This window comes from Crotalus tigris, unplaced genomic scaffold, assembly GCF_016545835.1.
Source record: "Crotalus tigris isolate CLP2741 ecotype Arizona unplaced genomic scaffold, ASM1654583v1 scf7180000017716.2861928, whole genome shotgun sequence".
NCBI lineage: Eukaryota > Metazoa > Chordata > Lepidosauria > Squamata > Viperidae > Crotalus > Crotalus tigris.
This window is the reverse complement of record NW_024096587.1, coordinates 607,247-632,129: the sequence shown is the minus strand read 5'-3', so window position 1 is coordinate 632,129 and position 24,883 is coordinate 607,247. Positions and strand designations below refer to the sequence as shown.

The 24,883-nt window shown below is 40.0% G+C and overlaps 1 protein-coding gene and 1 long non-coding RNA gene across 2 annotated transcripts in view; one reads left to right on the top strand and one right to left on the bottom strand.

The window, feature by feature from the left end:
* Window positions 1-24,819, bottom strand: part of LOC120306074 — a 43,151-nt gene extending 18,332 nt beyond the window's left edge. Inside the window, exon 1 of the long non-coding RNA XR_005556171.1 lies at window positions 24,497-24,819. This is a non-coding gene — a long non-coding RNA (uncharacterized LOC120306074). The remainder of the gene's footprint in view (window positions 1-24,496) is intronic.
* Window positions 393-16,009, top strand: TMEM139 (transmembrane protein 139). Its single transcript, XM_039338691.1, has 3 exons — window positions 393-732; window positions 12,669-12,980; window positions 15,161-16,009. Exons 2-3 carry the CDS (start codon window positions 12,733-12,735, stop codon window positions 15,573-15,575), a joined length of 663 nt encoding a protein of 220 aa, XP_039194625.1. The 5' UTR covers window positions 393-732; window positions 12,669-12,732; the 3' UTR covers window positions 15,576-16,009.
* Window positions 24,820-24,883: the final 64 nt, after the last annotated feature.

Below are 24,883 nucleotides of genomic sequence, written 5' to 3'. Positions count from 1 at the left end.
CTGATATTTCCACTAAATAGTTGTAACTTTACAGAATTGTTGAGTATCTGCCCTTTCACTTTTTTTCTAAACTTGTAATCATTAGGTGGGTATTCTTAATTACAGACACCTCCCTTGCCTGGGAAGCTAATTGGGCTGTCACCAGTTCAATAGTACAAAATCTAGGGATAAAACCAGCACCTGGCAAGTGATTGGAGTAGCTAAGATGCAGTGTGTGTATCTTTATAGCACTCATAAACATTTTAATGAAGAACAGGCTATGGAGTTAAAGGCAAGGCCAAAGCCTCACCCTGGGGAGGGAAGTGTCTCTGAAGCCTTTTTCCAGAAGAATGAGAGATTAACCCCGATAGGGGAAGGAGGGTAAGAGGCAAACTATATACATATTCCCTCCCTCTCTCCCTCCCTTTACACCGCCCTTTTCCTTCACTAGCTTCCTGATCATCTGAGTAGCTTAGCCTGAAAGGCAGCAAAGAAAAGTGAAGAACGTATATTGAAGCTGAAAGAAGACAGCTTTATTTGGGAGGGGGGAAAATCTAACAAAGCTGAAGAGTGAGATTTTGCAATTATGTCTTCTCTCTGACTTTCTGAAACAGTGGTGAAGACAGGAAGTGTGAGAAGTTGTTGGAGTTGCTTCAGCCAGAGACAGTGGCAAAGGAGTTACTACAGTTAGTTGGAGATGACAGCAGGAGGCAAGAACACATGGCTGGATCTGCCATAGGATTCTCAGGCCTGGTAAGTATCCATAGCCTATTGCATCTTTGGCAAAGGGGACTGTACAGAGATGAGGACTGAGTGTATAAATGAATTGAGTATGAGTTTCCTCACAATATGTACTGTAGCTGTATGAACATAAATGAATAGTACTGTATGGAGAGTGGTTGACAAGCATAAAAGCAGATCAGAATATGTCCCAAAGGTGCTTTTCAAAAGGCAACAGGACTTTCTTGGGTTTTTTCCCCCCTTGAAAATGTTTTGCTTATCATCCAAGAAGCTTCTTCAGTTCTGAGATCAAAATATCTTCCCCACAAATTTTACAGATGTGCTGACAGTGCAATCCTATTCATGTTTCTTTGGAATTTACTATGTTCACAAGTCTTTAATCCCTGGTACTTTTGTTTGAGATGACATTAGAGATATAATGTAAAAATCTTAATTAAGAGAATTCCAACTGCAATCTGAAACTTGTAAATATCGCTTGTTATATATAGATATATAACATTCAGCTACATTAACATTGGTATCGCCCTAGTCTGTTTTCATAACTCATAACATTTCCTAAGTGTTTAAAAAGACATTACAAAATTTACATCATGAGAATCTGAGCTGTCATTTAATCAAAAATGTGGTAAGGTTGGCACTACTCTCAATGGAGAAATGGTTGGTGAAGACTAAATAAACCTTTTTGATTAGAGAAAAAAGCAGTATCAACACTTATGGCTGAAAAGAAACCCCTTATAATTTTTTTTTTGCATGAAACAGAAAAATGCTGTTTTGATTTGTAGTTTTGATGTTTAGAAAAAAAGGTGGGTAACAGAAAGCAATTAGCTTTTTTTAAATCAGGAAATAAGAGAGAATTTTGTAATAGTATTTATGTTTGCTGCAAAGAAAATCAAAGGTTGCTTTTTCTTTTCTTTTTGCATGTTTTCTTTTTTCTTCCTTTATGGCTGTTATTCTTTATTAGTTTGTGTTAATTTTTATGTACTTTGTAAAACTTTTAATACATATTTACATACATATGTATTCTGAACTGTCAGTGATAATATATATAAACTTGAATTTGAATTATAAAGGATCAAGGAATAACAAAGTGAAATCTTTCTGCATGAATGAAAATAATGGTTTCATTAATTTTAGGACTGAGCAAGAAATAAATACCTACTTTTAATTTTAATAATTATACCTTAATCTATAGATCAGAGAAGTTCTCAGACACTGTGTGATACAGTAGGTGTCCACTAAGGCTTTATGAAGGCAAAATGAGACCGAAATCCAGAATCAGTTTTGACATTCCCACTTTGCCAAAACAAGTCTGATCAAAGACTTTTTTTTATTAGTGACTCCTCTCCAAGTTGCTTATAAACTCCTGACATGGTGGTTTCATTCAGCAGATTGAGAACTCCTGGCACGTGGTTTGCAGATTAGTGCCAACATTCATGACACACCTTTTAAAACATGATGGAGAAGTATAAAGTCTAGTTATATCTTTCTCTGTTTAAGATTTCAAAAGGCGTATATTCATATTAGCCTTTGTTATTATAATCTCCAGCAGTATCACTACAGTGGCCTCAACTGTTCCCCTCCAAATTCCAGCCCCTAACTAACAATGATTCCTGCTCACCTATTTATTCATTGAAGTTGAGAACAACTTTGGGAGTCAGGTTAGGCCAAGAAATTGTGAGACTAGACATAGGTCATTGTGAGTTTTAATGGGCAAAAAGAGAGTTATGCCAGATTTCTTGATTCCTAGTCTAATGTTAGCCAGCACTTCATAACAAACCATACCACATAATCCTACTCATCATAGATATATTTGCTTTCATGAAGAAATTATTTTGGAAAGCTATATGTTTCATACCACCCATGACCACATTTTATTCTAGACAGCCATAGCCTAAGACAAGGAGCCTGAAGGCATTCAGAAGTCTTTTGCAGGAATGTCCATAGTAGGTGTGTCCAACCTGTGTCCTGAAGGCCAAATGCAGCCCTAGACAGCTAGTAATGCAGCCCCAAAGGATCGTAAACTAATAATGTATTTATATACATTGATTATATTTTAAAAGTGGTCCAAGATCATTTGTCTTCACTCAATGTGGCCCAGGCAAGTCAAAAGGTCTGTCTATACTTTCAGGAAACAAGTGTGTTTAAAATATTTTTTTCAGAAGTCTTAATTACTCTCTATATAAATTAGCTGTTCGGTTCTATGATATTTAGGATTGCAGCAAAGCTTAATATTTGGAACTGTGCGTGCATGTGAATGGCATGCATACTTCTGTCTTGTTATATGTACAATAGTGTGCTTCTTGTGTGGATGGAAGTAAAGACTACAATAATTCAGGGACAATTCATTTGTTCAAGTATTTATGCAACTCCTACCATCTCTCCCCTTTATGCTCCCAGTTTTCTGACCATTTTCTTTCTTTTTTCTTCTCTCCCTTTCTAATTTGGGGTTTCATAAGCACCTTCTGACTCCAAAGAGTGGAATTTTCCTGCCCTTTTGCTGTCATCAGATGTGAGCTTAGGCACACAGAACAATCTCTATGTGTGATTTAAGCCCCAAGAAATGTGACTGTAGCAATAAAGCTGCTATCATTGCAAATGGGAGAATAAGAGCAGAACTTCCGTCAACTGGAAATTCCTTCAGGCCAAAAAAGGCCAGAACTTTTTGTTTTAAAGACTATGCCCCTAACAGACAGTAGAGGGCTTACTTGCTCCATTCACGATAAAGCTTGGCTCTCTGGTGTCTCAATAACTCAGATCGATATTAGGCTATTTCACTTCTAAGGCAAAAAGGCAGTTACTTCAGACCAGGTAGGCTTCTAAGCATTTCATCTACAGAAGTCATTGTTAATCCTGTGTCAGATTGCAGTAGGTGATGGTATTAATTTGTGGTGTGTGTTCTGATGTGTTCTTGGAGCTGATTTCTGCTTGCACTCCTCATCCTGCCCAGACAATTCTCATCTCTTCCAATTCATTGCTCCAAGATTTGTTCATTTTATCTCCAGCCTTGTGTTGCCCTTTGATGTATTAGAATAAAAATACCCCCCCCCCTTAAATTGATTTTATCCTACTCAGATTCAAGGCAAGCAAAATGTGCGATATCTGTTATCCTGAGTTGTGGACATAAGAAGAGGTGTGTTCAGTGTGTATTTGGCATGGCCATTAGCCAGCACCTCCTGAATCCACTTCTCTCCTAGTGTTTGCACTCCCCATTTGTTTCTTCTTATGCTGCCATCTCTCTTTATGTTTAAAACCAGTTTCTCTCCAGGCTTCCAACAAGGGAGGTGTGCTGAGATCAGATCCCCAGTATTTAATCTGAGCAAGAAAAGGGGGATATTTATTTAGTACCAGATTAACACTATGCTAGAAGCAGTATTTTTATTTTCAGGCATGGGATAATCACTTTTTTTCTCACAATAAGATTCTGAAAATCACAAGGGACCTCAACCTGCGCCTTTGTTGGTCATTGGCTGGTTTTACTCACCTTGCACAGCAGCTAGTCAGCTTTAGTTAACCCTATTTAGAGGACATAGTTAGTTGTACAATCATAGCAGAATGTGCCTTCTTCTTAGTGATTATTTCTATTCTAATGTCTCTCTGTTCAAAATTTCATATTTTAACTTGGGAGATGTATAGATGGGATGTGACAGGAGGGGCAGGCCAGGCTAGAAAGGAATCCTCCCAACCAGGCCTACCCCATTCATGCTGCAGTGCCCTGATTCTTCCCACTGCCTGGTGATTTTCTGAAGGAGGATAGCAACTTAACCAGAGAAGACTAACCATTGATTATAATGGTGCAAATCCCTATGACACAACTTGACAGTGGCATAGAATGGATGCAAAAGAGACAAAGTAGGAATTGGTGATAGGCATACCAAAGTTAATGATGGCATTGTGTTTTGTGCCAACATAAGGAATGAATAGCACGTAATAGTAGGGAAAGGCCCACAGTTATTTAGGGATCACTGAATCTTGTTTGCCTCTAGGTAACTGTTTGACCAATTCGTTGCTAGCTTGCCCTGTCTTTAATAAAACTCACAGCTTTTCTAAGACATTCCAGTAAACTCTTGGATTCTATTCATCCATCCAATTGATCATTTTCCTCTTCCATTTCCCTCAACCTTGCCAAGCACCTGAATTGGCTGCTGGCCTGAGTCCACAGCTTCTGTGGAATACATGACCTTGAGAAGCGCCACCTTGTCTCCCTCCCACCTTGTCACTGAAACCTCAACGAAGTAGAGTAGCAGCTCTTTGCTCCAAATGCTGGTGGTGACTTTTGTGCTATTTACATCTAAGGCACCAGAGGACCAGGCACTCAGAAGCCCTAGGTCTTTGCGTAGATGGTTGGGAAGGATTGTGTTGTTTTTTTCAGATTGGATATGTCCGACTTGGGGGATATTTATTTTCTCTCTGGGTGTGAGATAGTAGAGTTAATATTTTCAGGTAATGCCAGTCTGCAGTTGTGAGTGTGGGATGAAATCAGTGGTTTGTGTTATAGTATGTTGATTGATGTGACGGATTACAGATCTGAAGTTCTACTCTGTGCATGAGTAGAAGTGAATTAAAGTTTCTGACAAGCTAGTTGGTTAGAGAGTAGATGGTTGCATTTCAACCTACGGGAAAGCTTCCAGGTTTTGGGAGGATTGGTTCAATTGGGGAAGGGGAGGATAGGCGGTTGCCACTTGCTAGTGATAGGCAGAGAGAGATATGGCAAGAGACGGGCAGCTCTTAGGGAAAGTGTACTCAGTTTATTGTACCAATTCTGCCTTCTAGACCCTGGCTCAACTCCAGTGATAGTCACTGATTTCTCAGGGGTCTTGCTCTGTAAGAAACCATTCCTTCATTCTGGATCTTATTATGGATGATAGAGCCACCTAGCATGTCTTACCAAGGCTTGGATAGGCATCTTTGTGTACATTTCCAACTTTGGATTATTTGAGGCATCTGTCATGTAATATCACTTGGATTAGTCCTTAGTGGACTCCAGTTTGACACAGCTACCTGAGAAAAGTTTATGCTTGTTCATCTCAGGGATGAACCCTACCCCTACCCCTAATCCTAAACTCATCTTCTGTATTTTCTCAACTTGTTCCCAAACATCCATTTATGTGAATCAGCAAGATAATTTTCCTCCTCTCCCAACTGTAGGGTTATTTTGAGTTTCTTTCTCATGCTTCCTTCAATCTCTTGTCCAAGTACCTCCTTAATAGCTTGTTTATGCCTTCCCAAAGGTCAGCTTTTAATTCTTTATAACTTGAATCTATGATTAAACTTAGAAAGGGCTTGGGAAGGATTCCATGGATGAAAATCGTCAAGGGGAAAACAACTCAAGAAGCTTGGGAAATTTGGAAAAGTGAGATAATAAAAGCCCACTCTAGCACAATAACAGCTCTCAAAAGAAACCAGCATGGCTGCATAAAGAACTCTCTGATAAATTGAAAGATAAAAAGGACAAGTATAAAAAGTGGAAAGAGGGGCACATAACTAAACCAGAATAGTCCGAGCCTGCAAAGATGAAGTGAGGAAAGCTAAGGCTCAAAATGAACTAAGGCTTGTGACCAAAGTCAAAAATAACAACAACAACAAAAAAGTTTCTTTCAACATGTAAAAAACAAGAAAAAAGTGAAGGAAATGATTGGTCCATTAGTGGGGGAAAGTGGCAAGAAGGTGACAAGCAACAGGGAGAAAGCAGAACTATTTAACTCATTTTTTGCATCTGTCTTTACACAAAGGGAAAAAACAGTCCAACCTGTCAAAAACAGTACCATAAAAAATAAATTAGAAACACAAGTTAAGATAGGCAAGAAAATGGTAAGTGAGCACCTGTCCAGCCTAGACGAGTTCAAATCACCAGGACCAGATGGATTACACCCCAAGGTTCTCAAGGAACTGGTAGATGTGATCTCAGTACCACTGAACTAGTGGACAATCACTTAAATATGAGCCAGCAGTGTGCTGCAGCTGCCAAAAAAGCCAACACAGTGCTAGGCTACATTAACAGAGGGATAGAATCAAGATCACGTGAAGTGTTAATACCACTTTACAATGTCTTGGTAAGGCCACACCTAGAGTACTGCATCCAGTTTTGGTCACCATGATGTAAAAAAGATGTTGAGATTCTAGAACAGCGATTCTCAACCTGTGGGTCGTGACCCCTTTGGGAGTCAAATGACCCTTTCACAGGGGTCGCTAAGACCATCGGAAAACACATATTTCTGATGGTCTTAGGAACCGAGACACCGCTTATAAAGCTTTCGGCGAGCCATTTCCAAAGCTATGGACAAAGCTAGAATTCAGAAATAATCGCCCATTCAAAGCCGCGCAAGAAATGGGTGGAGAGGGGGAGAAAAAGAAGAAAAAACACGTGGAATTAAAAGCGCTTCTCCTCCTCTCCCCCACCAAGGGGGCTTTTTCTTGCGTCCTACGTGCATTTTGCAAGGGAGAGGAGCGTCGGTGCCGGACACGTTCTACTCTGCATGGTCCCTTTGTAAAACCCCCCAAATGGTGAGGGTGGCGTTTACCTTTCCCAGGCAAATGTGGCAAGTGATGAGCAGCGTGAGAGACAATGTAACACTCTGAACGTTCTGAGCCATTGTAGCATTTCGAATTCCGCGAGCATGAAAGTACCAACCCACAAACCTGCAAGCGCCACAGCAGGGATGGAAAGGGGAACCCCTCGCTCTTCCAACTCTCACGCTGCTTAAGGCTTTGCGTACGGCGAGCCACCGAGGCCAATTTCCTCCGTGAGAAGAGAATGCTTTCCCTCTGCTCCCCCCCACCTGAACTCTCCTCCTTGAAAAGGGCGGGCCTGAGAGACAGGAGCTCCTCGAGCGCCACGGCGGGCGGTTCTTAGGAAAATTACCCTCCTTTCTGACCATTTTGAAATAAAATAATAAAATATACTAAGGGCAATTTGGGATTCATTTTACTCCAAATGCAAAGCTGGGAGATGTACAGAATGATTGGAAAGTTGTCATTTCTATAATCTTTTTTGAATAACCAGGAAGAAGACGATCCTAAATTGTCTAATAGAATGGAATGGAATGGAATGGAATGGAATAGACTAGACTAGACTAGACTAGAATATAGACCAGACCAGAGTAGAGTAGAATAGAATAGAATAGAATAGAATAGAATAGAATAGAATAGACAATATGGAAGAGAGAATAGAATAGACAATATGGAATAGAGTAGAGTAGAGTAGAATAGAATAGAATAGAATAATAGAATAGAATAGAATAGAATTTAATTATGTTCAATTTGTAACAATGAAAATACATCCTGCATGTCAGATATTTACATTATGATTCATAACTAGCAAAATTACAGTTATGAAGTAGCAACGAAAATAATTTTATGGTTGGGGGGTCACCACAACATGAGGAACTGTATTAAAGGGTTGCGGCATTAGGAAGGTTGAGAACCACTGCTCTAGAAAGAGTACAGAGAAGAGCAACAAAGATGATTAGGGGACTGGAGGCTAAAACATATAGGGCATGGTTGCTGGAATTGGGTATGTCTAGTTTAATGAAGAAAAGGATGAGGGGGGACATGATAGCAGTATTCCAATATCTCAGGGGCTGCCACAAAGAAGAGGGAGTCAAGCTATTCTCCAAAGCACCTGAAGACAGGACAAGAAGCAACAGATGGAAACTTATCAAGGAGAGAAGCAACCTAGAACTAAGGAGAAACTTCCTGACAGTTAGAACAATTAACCAGTGGAACAACCTGCCTACAGAAGCGGTGAATGCTCCAACACTGGAAGTTTTTAAGAAGAGACTGGGCAGCCATTTGTCTGAAATGGTATAGGGTTTCCTGCCTGAGTAGGGGTTGGACTTGATGAACTCCAAGGTCCGTTGCAACATTATTATTATTATTTTCATACTTCCATCGTGGTCATCTTCCTTGTACTTTACACACACATTGCATAACCTCTGACTAAGGTTGTAATAAAAAGATTGTAGGAATGTTCTATCATCTCTGATGGGAATTTGATTATTATCTTTCAACATTTTGGAGGGATGTCTTTAACAAAATGACACTTATAAACAAAGACAGGGTACTTACCAAGTTGAGACCTTCTGTATTTGATAGAAGGAGTAAAAAGTTATAAAACAAGAGTGTTATTGCCTGACTGCAGTAAAGTTAATCATTTCTCACCAGTGGCAATATTTGGATAATTTCTTACTCAAAAATTGGTTTGATAAGACGTCAATAGATCTGCTTGAGAATGTCTTTAATGAAATTTGTGTGTGTGTGTGTGTGTGTGTGTGTGAGAGAGAGAGAGAGAGAGAGAGAGAGAGAGCATTATTTTATTGGGACTATCAGGATTGTATCTGTTTTATACAAGATGAAATGAATAATCCTTTAGGTTATGGAAAATTTAAAGGGCCTATTTAATGTAGGAATGACTTGTATAATACTATTTTTTTAGAATAAAAAATGCTTTATGCCACAAAGATGAGGGAATCAAGCTATTCTCCAAAGCACCTGAAGGCAGGACAAGAAGCAATGGATGGAAACTAATCAAGAAGAGAAGCAACCTAGAACTTAAGGAGAAATTTCCTGATAGTTAGAACAATTAACCAGTGGAACAACCTGCCTCCAGAAGCAGTGAATGCTCCAACACTGGAAGTTTTCAAGAAGAGATTAGACAACCATTTATCAGAAAAGGTATAGGGTTTTCTGCCAGAGCAGGGAGTTGGACTAGATGATTTCCAAGGTCCCTTCCAATCCTGTTATTCTGTTGTTATTGAGTTATACCTATTAAATTCCAAACTGCAATCTTCCGTATGCCATATAATGACAAGATGAGTCCAATAAATGTTGAATTCTGCTGCCCAGTTTTATATGTCAACAATTTATATAAATATTTTTTTTTAATTAGGGCACCAGGGTAGAAAACGGGGAACTGTCAGTTCTAGTCCTACCTTACCTAGAAAACTGACTACCATAAATGCCGGCGTATAAGGCGACTTCCGCGAGCGCTGAAATCGGCGCCAAAGACAGGGGTCGTCTTATATGCCGAGTCGTCTTATACGCCGGAAATACTGGTAGTTTCCGGCGTATAAGACAACGTTTTAGGAATGCGGCCCGGCTATAAAGACGGGGGTCGTCTTATATGCCGGGTCGCCTTGTACGCCGGCATTTACGGTAGATGACTTTATGGCAGTCACTCTCTCAGCCCAACTCACAGAGTTGTTATGAGGAAAATAGGAGGGAGGGAAATATGTTGGATATGTTTGCCTCCTCGAGTTATTTGTAAAAATTATAAAAGAAGGATATAAATAAAATAATAAAATAAAAATAAATTAGGTTACCAAGCTATTCATTTCTGTCCTCAAACAAACTGAGTAAACATTCATCATCACTTAGTCTATTCCAGTCTACATTCTGAAATAAATCATGCTACAGTTATTTTTCTTGCATAGATGACTAAAGCCTTCACAGAAAGAATCCTTGGCAACCTTTTGACTCAGCAGGCATTGAATGAGGTTCTTTCTGAGTCAGAGTCTTTCTTCATCCTCCACAGTCTCCTGATTCATGTAATTCATCTCCTAGTGGGATGCTCAGATAGATTGTTTCTATTTTCATTTTGGCTAAAATCATACCTTTCTTGACTTAAATGTTATGCACTTTCCTTTTCCCTGAGCAATCACACTTTCCAGGTGAGAACTTTAGGTTAATCAAACTCAGGAGTGTCAGTGAATACAAGGAACTTTTATTCTGTTACATTTTATGACATTTTTGTCCTTGCTATAAGAAAAACTTGTTTTCTCTTGTTTTGCTTTTTCCTTTCACTGCCGGGCTAATTATATTTCTGTACTTACTCTTTTAGTAAAGAACAAGCCTACCTTCTATTTTTTCCTCCTCCTCCTCCTCCCTTTACCCTTGAGTCTGCCTTCCTGCTTTTCTGTTGTTATTCTAAAAAATCCTTGACATTACTGGATCCTTCCCCTACTACTTAGAAAAGATTACCTCTCCCAGGTAGAGCTCAATATCCTTGACCTTTACCTGAATATATGCATTGTTGAATTTCTTCCTATTTATACTAGATAGGGCTTGTTAAGTGCTTATAAATGAGAAGTACTGTGAATGGTCCTGCCTAGCACCCTCCTTAACTGCTGCTAATAGCTCAATATCCTGACCACTAAAGCCCATCAAGATGATCCCTCTCCCATTGTTTTATAATAATCCTCTTTATGGTTTGCACTGTTCTATTGACTGAATCTCCTTTGTATATAAAAGAAATGTACAGGAAGTCCTTGACCTAATATCAGAATTAGCCTGGAATTTTGGTTGTAAGTAGTCGCGTTCATTAAGTGACTGCCTTACTAAATGACCACAATCTGAGCTCTCCCTTTTGTGATCATTAAGAGACTGCACAGGGATGTTTGGGGGGGGGGAAAGGGGAGGCCCTGAGAGGCCTGGCGCTCACCAGCATGTTAAAGTTTGCCATAGGCTGGGAGGCATCAGCCAACTACGCCCAATGGCGCACAGACCCTATCACTGCCTCACCACACCCTGATCCATTTTCCTTTCTGTTTCCTTGTTCAATCCTGCATGTGGGCCCTATTCTCGTGATTATTTGGAAGGCTCCTTCTTCAAATCGCACAATTTTGATAAAAGACCTTCCCAACAATCATGAGGCCAACAGCATTTGCTAGTGTTTTCTCCTCGAGAGAGGAAGACGCCAGACAAACCAGCATTCTGAAAGGCTCTGAGTCTCAGGCTTCTGCAACGCTGAGCCTCAGCCTTTCAAAATGCCAGCTTTGCTACAATTTTCAATAGATTTGAAATCTGTTCTTCCAGTGCACAATCTCAGGTGAACCCCAAAATGTGGTCCTATGACCGGGGGAGGGCAGCGCAACATTTTTCAATGCCTAGAAGTGCTTTATGGTCAATTTTGACTATGGAAAGTAGTAAAACAGCTGGTCATAAGTCAAGGGCTACCTTTATTTAAAATTTTATCAACACATTTTAAAGAAGACACGGTTGTAACATGGTAGTGTGAAACAAGGATATATTGCATTCCTCCTAATTCCAAAATTTTAAAACACAGAATCATTGCCTTTAGTCCTGCCTGCATGTACTAGCAGTTGATCATTGGAACAGAATAGAATGAAGAGTGATATATGAAATGTCAAATTGAATAATCATAATCAAATGCAAAACATTAATGATAAAGATAGACCTCCATAATTGGATATGTTTAGATTAATTATGAAATGCATTGAGTCATGCATATCACTCTGTTTTGGTGGATGCCATTTCAACTGTTGGAGACTGAGACTAATGATATTACAATTTTTTCAAAAATATGGTAGTTAGGTTCAAGAGATTTCATGGCCTAGCAAACATTGCTTGAATTTATGTGTCTCATCAATCTTCCATATAGGTATCTTTGACTTATGACTGGTTGCTTAACAACCATTCAAAGTTATGATGGAATTAAAAAAAAATTACTTAAAGTTACTGTCTTCGAAGTTATGACTACCGCTCAGTTCTCACAGTCATCGCATTTTGGGTGCTTGGCAAACAGCTCCCATATACAATTGGTTGCAGCATCCCACAGTCAAGTGATCACCTTTGTGATGCTTTTTGTTTTTTTCTGGCAAAAAACGCACTTTGAATAAGCTGGAATTGGGCTTACAACCATGTGATTTGCTTAACGACCACATGAGTCTCTTAACAGCTATTGTAAAAACGGTTGTAAAATTGAATCCGGTCATGTGGTCATATGATTGTAACAACTTACGACAAAAATTCTGGGTTCAATTGTGGTCATAAAACAAGGACTACCTGTATGCTTCTAAAGCACTTTGAGCTGTACATATTATATGTTCTTCACATCATCAGGTGCTAGGCACATTCATTGTATTGAATATTTTCTCTCCTATGGCTAAATAGGCATGTGTTACTTTGTGCACTTTGTTTCCTCTCTTTCACAGGCATCCATACTACCAGCTAGTCTGCTACTTTCTGTCAACAACTGTTACTTCCATTTGTGTTGTCATGTTGTCAGAGTCACGCTGGAGGAGTCTCCGTCATACCTTGCTGGTGCTCTTCTCAGCTACCCTTCTCATTGGCATAACCATGCTGGCCATCTCCTCTGAAATCAATCCCATTGGAGTTTTCTTTCTTGTGGCAGGGGGCTTGTGTTTGGTTGGCTACCTCATTAGTGTGGCAGTTGAACAATGCCTGAAGAATCAGAATGCAGGAGAAGAGACCCAGGCAGCCCCAAGAAGACAAAATCACGATGGGTAAGACCACATAATTGTGCTAATTTCCACATATCTTAATCACAGGAAATAAGCATCCATTTCTGACAGCAGTTTAAGGGAAACTGACTGAGACCAAGGAGTTTTCTAGTTTAGCATCTTAATTCCAGTGACGAGTGCTCAAGAGTTTTGGGAAATCTATAAGCAAGACATGAAGATAGTAACCCTTCACTGTTGCGTATTTGCAGCATCTAGAACTCAGACAGTATTAGACCAACAATTGCAGAGCAGAATATTGCCAGATTGAAAAGCCATGTTTCTTCATATACTCAATGAGGGCTGACATGCAAGTATGCATTTATTTATTTATTCATTCATTCATTCTGTAATAAAATCAGACTCAAGGCAGCTAGCCTTTGATGCTGCTATAGAGTTTAATTTGTATTACCACTCTCTGCCTTTCTCCAGATGGATTGAGATTGCAGTTCCTAGAACTCTAAGGCAACTTGATAGAGAACCGTCTGACAGGGAATTCTGTTCTGTAATCCCAACACATCTGAAAGCTGATCCATTGGATAAGATTGAACTTCAAGTAGTCCCCGACTTACAACAATTTGTTTAGTGACTGTTCAAAGTTACAATGGCCCTGAAAAAAATGACTGATGACTGTCATTAGTTCCACTTGTGACAGTTGCAGCATCCCTGTGGTCACATGATCAAAATGTGGACGCTTGGCAACTGACTCATATTTATGACCATTGCAGCGTCCCGGGGTCATGTGATCACATTTTGCAACCTTCTGACAAGCAAAGTCAGTGGAGGAAGCTGGATTCAGTTAACCATGTTACTAACTTAACAACTGCAGTGATTCACTTAACAGCCGTGGCAAGAAAGGTTGTAAAATGGGCAAAGCTGTTTTGATCATTGATCAAAACATTATCTTTTTTAGTAACGTCCATCTGATGTGCTATGATAGTCTGGGGAAGCAGTGTGGTAGCCAGAACTAGAGGTTTCTCAGTTGTAGCAGCTGAGTCAGGGAACTCTTCCAAGGGGAAGGCAAGTAGACTCCCTGGCTGTGTTTTAAATGATTATCCAGCAAAGTAGGTGTGCTTCAGGTCCTTTCTGTAGAAAACAATGTCAGCTAGTGGAATTGGAAAGCACACTTTCTCTGTTACAGTGATTACTCTTTGGAACAGCATAGTCTCTGAGATTTGGATGGTTCTGACTGTGTTGGCTTTCCATAAGGTTTGAAAACCTATTTTTCCCCCTGGATTTGGGGCCAGAATGTGGGATAAGCTTTTCTGTAATGTTTTTGGATTAGACTAAGCTGTGATGTGGTCTCAGTTATGCTCTACTAAAGTGCATCTACCATATTTTCCGGTGTATAAGATGACTTTCTAAAGTGTGGAAATCGGCGCCGAAGTCGGGGGTCGTCTTATACACTGGAAATTACGGTAGCTTCCAGCGTATAAGATGACTTTCTAGGCATGGAAATTGGCGCTGAAGTTGGGGGTCGTCTTATACGCCGAGTCGGCTTATACGCCGGAAAATACGGTAAGCATTTTGTTCGTTATGCTTTTGTCCATATGTAAACCACTTAGTCGCCATTCATGAGTTGGGTGGTCATACTCAATCATTCAATCAATCAGAGACATGGCTGTTAACCCAGGCATTTGTAGAACAACAATTTGTTCCATTACAGATTGCCTTTTAGGTTGCTCAATTTACTGTATTCCTTTCCTTTTTTAAAGTGAAACTTGTTAATTGTTGTTTTTATTGCATTTAAAAATGGTTGGTTTAATTATTTTCTTTTTCACTTAAGATTTTCTTGGGAACTGCTCTAGGCTTATCGGGGAGAGTTGTACTGAAATAAAAGTAATAATAATTATAATCATTGTGTTACATGCCCGATAGTGCATGAAAGAGATGATAATCTACCGGAAGAATACTAGATTCCTGTCAGGGCTTATTTATTTCAGTGATAGTTCTGAAGTTGAAATGTATAGCGTAATTTACAGAAAAGGAGAAGAATTTTATATTCTTGTAGGTTAATAATTAAATGGGATATAGAATGCAATTATGGGGATTAAGTAAAAATTAAACCCACTTGGTTGAAATGATTTAGAATTCTGCTTGTATCTCATTAAAAAAATAGGTAACTGTTCCTCACGGAACTAGGAAGCAGTTATTTTGAACTTTCCCCCCATTTTTTTTTTATGCAGAGACAATGCAACCTATGAAGCACCAACGTATGAGGAAGTGGTGGCTACTGGCTACTTGTCAGATTCAGCGGCCACAATTTGGACCATCACATCTAGTCCTGGAACAACCCAAGTAGAACCCCCTCCATATAGCGTGGTTATTGAGCCCCCTCCCCGCGGAGAGACTGTGGTGGAGACATTGAGTGTCTCAGTGGCACCAGGTGCACGGCGGGCCTCCGAAGCAGATCTGCACTCCAGGCTGCGCCTCCGACTAGTCCTACCCCCAAGGCTAAAACGCTTTGTCTCAGATACTCATGAACTCAAAGGGACTGAAGAGCGTCTGGAACGCCTGGAGCCTCTCACCCCACCTCCTGCATATGAGAATGTGACTGGTGATGAAGTCTTTGAAGGACACTTTCAACCTTCAAAACCTTGACTGAAAGGCTGGAGATTGATAAACAGTATTACCACAGGACTTCTTCTGAACCCATTATCAGCTGGCTGCTGTAGCCTGTGTTACATTTGAAACAAAGTTAGTTTTGGGAGGGCTTGGCTCTCTTTTATGGAAAATGCATGCATTGTAGACATGCATGGTAAGGACTCCTTTGCTTCCTTTGGAGTTTCCTCCAGGGAGAGGGGAGAGGTAGCAAGGTTCTTAGACATTTCATCTGATGGTTGTAGGCTCTTAGCATTGAACAACAGCTTAGGCTACCTAGGAAATGGAGAACAAAAGACAGGTTGTCCTATCAGGAGGCAGATTGTAGGCACAGGTTGTTAATCATCCTACCTAGCTCATATAAACAGAAGTCTGGAGAGAAGGAAGAACAAGGCAGGGCAGAGAACCAGTGAAATAAAGATTTTTAAAAAGCAGGAAGTTGCTTTTAATTTTTTTTAACTTAAGTTCCACTGATAAACTAAAGATCTTCCTGGAAAGATTAAAATCAGCCCATACACTGGTGATGAATCATCTTAAAACTGGTTTCTCTTATTTTCTGTGTCACACCTGTCATAATAAGTGTTAGCATTTGTATTTGTCTGTGTTTTTCAGTCAGGAGTGGGCAATTTATCCAAACATTTAGTTCAACATTCTTCTGAATGGAAGCTAACCGTAACAATGAGCATCTTCCCTAAAATCAAGTACGAGCAAGTAGGGGCTCTGTAATGCAGAGAATAACACCCTAAGAATACTATTGAAGTGTCCCCTTTCTCTTATTTATTGAAACTGGGCTTGCTTTACATGAATCAGGATATGTATATGTGGAATATTTCCTGTTATGATGATAATGAATACATATGGATTAGAATCTGTCATGATGAAAATAAGCTTTTATATACAACAGTTCATACAAGCTAGTGCAATATAGTTTCAAAATAATTTAATTAAAATTTTTCAAATCTGTCTTTGGTGAAGGGGGCTAGTAAATCAGATCTCACTAATTTTACCTGAAATAGACACAACATTGTAAGTGGCAACTGCTCTACACAAAGTATGAAATAACGTAAGCCTTGGTGGCAAATTTGAAATTCAAATAATACTAAGGCTGCCATTTAAAGATTTTTTTTTAATAGAGAAATCTGAATAATTTCCAGGTATGTTCGAAAGATTCATGTCTGAAAATTAGCTGCTAAAAGCAGTAGTAATGAGCAATATATGTTCTTTTTATGGCTGCCACATTGATTGTTAAAGTGCAAAAGGATGAATTTTAATATTTTTTAAAAAAATATGCAAAATTGTAAAACTGAATATACAAAATACATTTAATAGCTTGCTAGATTTTAAAAGCATAAATCCAGCACTGCAAAGAATGCTAAAACAAAATAAAATATTTGAATACAGAAAATTTATGGGCTGATCTCTTGCGTCCAGAATAACAAACAATGGAAGATGTTAGTTGAGTAAGTCTTTTCCTTCCAAGCAATGCACTTTTAGGAATCCCTGGAAATAGACCAACTATATGATTCCTGTGTCTATTAGGCTGAGGGGTAGTCACAAAAGAATTGGGCGCTGGAAATGGAAAACAGAACTTTCTATTAAAAGATAATTCTTTCAGGCACACTCATTCCTGGATAGAGGAAGAGGATTCAGCCCTAATCTTCTAGTTTGAATTAATTCTAGAGCGGACAATTGCATATATTCATGATTTTCATGTGCCCCACCGAACTCTCCTGGGTTCTTCTAACTTTTCTTCATGACAGTTATTTTGGGCCATCACACATTCTATATGTTGCCAAAATACAATGGCTTTCAATAGAAGAAAATATATGTTATTGTTGTTAGTTGCGAAGTTGTGTCCGACCCATCGCGACCCCGTGGACAACGATCCTCCAGGCCTTCCTGTCCTCTACCATCTTCTGGAGTCCATTTAAGCTCACGCCTACTGCTTCAGTGACTCTATCCAGCTACCTCATTCTCTGTCATCCCATTCTTCTATTGCCCTCAATCTTTCCCAGCATTAGGCTCTTCTCCAGTGAGTCCTTCCTTCTCATTAAGTGGCCAAAGTACTTGAGTTTCAACTTCAGGATCTGGCTTTCTAAAGAGCAGTCAGGGCTGATCTCCTCTAGGACTAACCGGTTTGATCGCCTTGCAGTCCAAGGGACTCACAGGAGTCTTCTCCAGCACCATAGTTCAAAGGCCTCAGTTCTTTGGTGCTCAGCCTTTCTTATGGTCCAACTTTCACAGCCATACATTGCAACTGGGAAAACAATGGCCTTGATTATGCATATTTTTGTTGGCAGGGTGATATCTCTGCTTTTTGTATGCTGTCTAGATTTGCCATAGCTTTCCTCCCCAGGAGCAAGTGTCTTTTAATTTCTTGGCTGCAGTCCCCATCTGTGGTGTTCTTGGAGCCCAGGAAGATAAAATCTGTCACTAGAGAATATATGTAGCTCAGGGCTGAACTGTGAAGTCCTTGGTGCTCTGAGCTTTCTTACTTCTGAGAACCTATTTGGGGACATTAGCAGAAAGGCGTTCCACCAAGCAGTTTTTGTCAAGTGTTGTGAACATGGCTAAGACTTCATTTATGCTGAAGGCATTTGTGTATATGAAAAATATAGTAGTGGCATTGTTCAAATCCCATTTGTCATTTAATGGAAACACAACAAACAATTCAGGACCATATGTATAGCGTTTCTGAAGTGAGCATACAGCATACACTTTAAAACCTTTCGGACGCAGAAGTATTGTATGTTTTTTTAAAATCTGCAATTACTGTTCACTTGCAAGTTTCAATTGCCACTGCATTTATTTTGCTTTTGGTCCAATTTTCAATCTGCAAGAATTTGAATATTGATTTTCTGTGTTGAAAGTCAGTTCCCCCCCCCCCCAACCCAATGGAATATCAGAAAGATATTCTGTAAAATGGCTTGGATACTGATAGTGCAATAACTCTCCAAAAACAGAATGGCTCCAAAATTTGGGAGGAGAAGCTGAGGAAAAAAATTGATAATAATAATGTATAGTGGCTAGGAGAGCCTTCACATAGCTTCGAATTGTGTACCAGTTGGGGCCATTTCCAGATTGGGAAGCTCTGCTCACAGTCACTCATGCTTGGTCATTTCCCAGATGGAGTATTGTAATGTGCTCTCTATGGAGACTGCCCTTGAAAAGTATCTCTCTATGGAGACTGCCCTTGAAAAGAATGCAGTGGCATAGACAGTTTTGTATATCTCTAGAATGGCACACATTACAGTCTCTACTCCACAAACAGCATTTGATGGCAGCTTGCTTCCAGGTCCAATTCAATTTAAAATCCTTTATGGCACGCTGGTGGTTATTTGAGGGAACACTTCTTCCCCATTACATTTACCCATCCCATCTGATCTGGAAGAAGAGATATGTTGTAGGCTCTGTCTGGTAAAATGCCCTAGAGATGGGCATTTTCCGCCATGGCACACAGCTAATGGAACACCATCTCCCCCCCCCCAATCTCAAGGTCAAGGTGGCTCCATCCCTGTTAACTTTTTGCAAATCCCTCAAGACTTGACTATGTCTCAGACTTGGAGGCCCCCAAGGGAATGGTGAGTAGTTGTAGTTGAGGTGGTGCTCTTCTTGTTAGTATCTGTTGCTCTCCTGGCCTTTTTAAAAAAAATATTGTATTAATTTTTAATTGTTGGGTTTTTTTAAAAAAAAATATTGTGGACCACCCAGTCACATTTTGTGAAATGGATAGTTTTAAAAATATGAATGAATGGATACATTACATTTTTATGGTACCTGGCTCCTGATGACTCATTAAAACATTTACAAAGAGCAATAGAAAAAAACACACAAATATTGAAACAAAATAAAAGAACAAGAGAGGAATAGAGAGGAATGAAAGAAAGAAGGGGGCATCATTCATACTCTCTCTAGGCCTGTGCAAAGACCTTTAAAATTCCAACATGGTGAAAGCTATCTGAATTTTGGGGGGGGACTTAATTCCAGAAGGCAAGTGCTGTTACAGAGAAGATGCATTTTTGGGATCCCAATAGGTGGCATTGTTTAATCGATGGAACCCTGAGTTTGCCAGCCCTACAAGATCAAATTGGTTGGGCAAATACTATGGGAGAAATTCAGAAATGGGCCAGAAGCCCCAGATGGGAAGAGAAAAAAGCAGAAAATTCCCTTGATTCATCTCAGCAAGAGACAAACTTGGTCAGAATGTAGCCAACTTCTCCATACCTAGCTTCTTCTTGTCCCCTTTCTGGTCACCTGACTCAAAGGGCTCTTATTGTGTTATTAAAGTGTTGGAAATCCAGAAGCTGCATTCTGCATGTTTTCCCTATCTTGTTTTTGAAAGAAAAAAAATCACATAGAGACACACATACAGAGTACATATATACTATAAGCAGGGGATTAAGAAGTCTCTCATAGTTTTCACATTCATAATATATAATCTTCCAAGATTTTGCTTTGTCTCGGAGTCCTAGTGACAATCACTTAAATATGAGCCAGCAGTGTGCTGCAGCTGCCAAAAAGGCCAACACAGTTCTGGGCTGCATTAACAGAGGGATAGAATCAAGATCATGTGAAGTGTTAATACCATTTTACAATGCCTTGGTAAGGCCACACTTGGAATACTCCATCCAGTTTTGGTCACCACGATGTAAAAAAGATGCTGAGACTCTAGAACAATGGTTCTCAACCTTTTTAATGCATGACCCCCAATTGGTCTTAAGTCGAGGACTACTCAATTGGTCGTAAGTTGAGGACTATCCAACTGGTCGTAAGTCGAGGACTATCCAACCGGTCGTAAGTCGAGCCTGGGAGCGCCACGCATGCATGGTGCTGCCCCCTGCGCCAGCCGAGGCGTAGCTGGCAAGCGGCAGAGACGGAGCAGGCCGACCACCGGCTGGCCACCAGCTGGCCCAGCCCAAGGGAGGTAAGGCACCCGTCGGGCCCCACGTGTGCCAGCAACCCTCCCTGCGCCCACTGGCCTCCCACCTCCCACCCCTGGCTCTCTTTTACTTACAATTTTAGTAGTTGCTCAGCAGTGAGGGTGGAAACTTCCAGACAGCTTGCTTTTGCTGCAGACAACTTGCAGCACCATTTGCAGAATGGGATTTTTGGCGGACTCAGCAGGGCAGAGACAGCCTGGACAATTCCTATTGGCTTTTGAAAGCCAATAGAATTAGACTCTATTCAAGAGAGTCTATTCTATTGGCTTTCAAAAGCCAATAGAATAAAAGGGAGTAGCACAGCTAAGGAAAAGGGGGAAAAAATGGCGGACTGCGTTGTTTGGCGATGCCCGTGAAATGGTTGTTGGACCCCAAATGGGGTCGCAACCCACAGGTTGAGAACCACTGCTCTAGAAAGAGTACAGGAAAGAGCAACAAAGATGATTAGGGGACTGGAGGCTAAAACATCTGGGGAACGGCTGCTGGAATTGGGTATGTCTAGTTTAAAGGACGAGGGGAACATGATAGCAGTGTTCCAATATCTCAGGGGCTGCCACAGAGAGGAGGGAGTCAAGCTATTTTCCAAGGCGCCTGAAGGCAGGACAAGAAACAACGGGTGGAAACTAACCAAAGAGAGAAGCAACCTAGAACTAAGGAGAAACTTCCTGTCAGTTAGAACAATTAACCAATGGAACAACCTGCCTCCAGAAGTGGTGAATGCTCCAACACTGGAAGTTTTAAAGAAGAAACTGGACAGCCATTTGTCCGAAATGGTATAGGGCAATGGTTCTCAACCTGTGGGTCGGGACCCCATTTGGGGTCGAACGACCATTTCACGGGGGTCGCCAAACAACGCAGTCCGCCATTTTTTCCCCCTGTTCCTTAGCTGTGCTACTCCCTTTTATTCTATTGGCTTTTGAAAGCCAATAGAATAGACTCTCTTGAATAGAGTCTAATTCTATTGGCTTTCAAAAGCCAATAGGAATTGTCCAGGCTGCCTCTGCCCGCTGAGCCCACCAAAAGTCCCATTCTGCAAACGGTGCTGCACCAGTTGAGTAGTCCTCGACTTACGACCGGTTGAGTAGTCCTCGACTTACAAACGGTTGGGGGTTGCGGCATTAAAAAGGTTGAGAACCACTGATGTAGGCAATGTCTGAGGGCCCATAGCTGCAAGGCATAAGATCTCACCTCTTAAAGCCCTCTTAACCCAAAAGTGGCTCAGAAAATTTCAGCCCCATAGATTCTAGACCTCTCTCAAAAATTGGCTTGTGAGTATTAATAACCTCCGAGAAAGAACACGATTTTTGTGGGGAAATACAGATGGGAAGATGTCATACCCTGGCCACAGACTGCTGAGAAGGCACCTTGTTGCCTGGGGAAACAGAAAACTTGATGGAAGGTGGCGTGTGATCTAATTCAGGTGGACTTTTCTTATCAAGAATTATTGCCCTGAAGGTCATTAGCATCTTGAGATTTTTAATAACCCCAACACCAGCATGATGTTCTCAAGGCTATACTCAGGCTTTGCCATAGACTCAGGAGGTAACAGATCCAAGGCTCCTAGTCTCCATTTCAACACAGTAGAGTTTCCTGCCTGAGCAGGGGGTTGGACTAGATGACCTCCAAGGTCCCTTCCAACTTTATCATCATTATTATTATCATAAGCTTTAGTTTCATAAATGTTTTGTGAAATTTTGGCTATACAGTAAGCTGTTTAAGGGGCTATAGGTGTACAGTATGCTGTTTAGGGTGACATCATATGTGGACCCTTGGTTCCTGTCCTATTTGATTATGATATAAAAGTCAATATGAAGGAAATGTTTGGGAATCTTTGCAGTTTACCACATACAGTATATTTTTCCCACTGATTAAGATGAGTATTTCAATTATGTATTGATTTATCAAAATTATATGGCTCCCATCCCACAAGAAGTAACAGTGAAAAAAAATGAAAACAAATATGTCAAATACAGTCATATTAAAAAACACAAACTCACAGACAAAAGATAATGATTCTGCCATTTCATTAATACTAGTGGCAGTTCATCCTGCATCCTTTGTAAGATTCTGTGCCATTTCTTATTCCATATGTGTTCTTTGCAAAACACATATGGAAAATTGTAGGGATGATTTTCTGTTCACATTTTCTGTTCATCTTTTCAGATGATCCCTAATTCATTCTATAAAAGAGGGACCAATAAACGTAACAAGGAAAATAACCTGAGTTGACATTATCTGTAATTTGTATCCTTTTATCATCATTTGACTTGTTACATACCTGATCTGAATGCAAACTTATTTCTGGTTGTCTGTCTCAGGCCCCTCATCTAGTAGTTCTGCTATAAATACTTTGATAGGCAAGCCATTTGCTTATCTAGTGTTTGGAAATTATTTATACTAGTGTACCATCATTCTGCGCTACATAACACATTGTTCTTATTCCGTGCCAAAAATATTAGCAGCTTGGAAAGGAGTCCCCCTTTGCCAAATACATTATAAATTATTAAATAAAATAATTGTTTAAAACAATTCATTTAATTAAATCTTTTCCTGTTAATGAAATCACAAAGCTATAATTCAGCTATCCTTTTCTTGTATAAGTTGATTACCAGGGGCTTTTAGAGAAAAACATGATTTTTACAACTCATTAAAGTAATAACAAGTCTCATTCAGGTCAAGGTCAATTCTTGATTTCATGGACAAGTCCAGGGCTTTTTTTCTCATAGAATGCCCAGAACGGAGTTCTGGCACTTTTTTGGGATGGAACCTTGTAGGGTAGGCAAGGCGGGTTGTATGACATTCGGCACCTTTTTTTTTTTTTTTTTTTTTACAAAAAAAGCACTGGACAAGTCCATGTAGTTTGCTTGACAAGAATATGAATATGGCTTGGGGTTGCATTGTTCACCAACCTTTACTGTCAAACCAATCTAATCCACTGGCTTGGATTTTTTTTTCTGGACATAGCCAAAATTGGACTGATGCTGCCGCCTGCTGACTGAATGGTTAAAAGGCTTCCTTATTTATCAGCATCATTTTTCTAGTACTGAATAAGAATAAGTAAGGGAAAGTTTGATAGCTTTCATATAAATAAAGGTAGTCTTTGACTTACAACAGCTCATTTAGTGACAGTTCAAAGTTACAATAGCACTGAAAAATGTGATTTATGGCCCTTTTTCACAGTTACAGTTTTGCAGGATCCTCATGATCATGTGATCAAAATTCAGCTAATTGGTAACTGGTTCATATTTATGACCATTTCTCTGACCCAAGGTCATGTGATCACCTTTTGTGACCTTCTGACAAGCAAAGTCAATGGCCAGATTCACTTAACAACTGGATTACTAACTCATCAACTGCAGCAATTCACCTAACAACTGTGGCAGGAAAAGTCATAAAATGGGGGCAAAATTCAACAAATGTCTCACTTAACAACAGAAATGTTGGGTTCAATCATGGTTGTAAGTCGAGGCCTCCCTGTACAGACAAAAATTACTTATAGAGTTTATTTTACCCTAAACGATGAGTGAAAAGCTGTGCTTACTCAGCATGCTAAATTCTGGATAGTTGAATCATGTTTTACTGAGCTAAATAATTGGTGCAGTTCCTGCAACACATTAAATCATAATTGCTAGTTTACAACAATAGTAATGAAAATGATAAAACCAGCTGTCTGGAGAAGGGTTTAATGCTGGGAAAGGTGCAAAGAAAGAGAAGAAGAGAAAGACCACTAGCAAGGTGGATGGACTCAATGACAGTTGCAACTGGATGCATCATGGGAAGAATGGGAAGGACCAGGTTAGGGACAGATCTTCTATGAAGAAAATCTATTTCTGTGGTTGCTAAGAGTTAACAGATTTCAGGGTACATTATCAATTAGCATGGCAATTCTTGTGCCTATTACTTCAATATATTATGGTTCAGTTAAGGATAGCTAGCAAGCAGGCAGCGTAATATAAATTACAAACAGGAGTAATCACTAACCTGTGAGATTGTCAAATGTCGCTGAACTATATCTCCCAAAATTCTTCACTATTGAACCTGCTAGCTGAGGTTGCTGGGAGTTGTAGTTCAGCGGCATCTGGCGCAACGAGGTTCTCCAGTCTTGCTTTAACTCAGTGAAAAAAAAAAACGTGCAGAAAGGAAGGACCAGCAAGAAAGCCACAGGGCAATCTTTTCATAAGGGACGCTGTTGCAAGAAAGGCAGATTATAATTTCCAAAGATTGGATAAATCAGTGAAAACAACAGCCGCCTGGATGTAGAGCAGGTTAAAAAATCCTGAATTCTACAAACGAACCTTGGGGACCTTTTCTCTTGCCCTGGGGGGAGGGGGGGGCAAATGACAGGACTGCGCGCGCACACCGCCACTC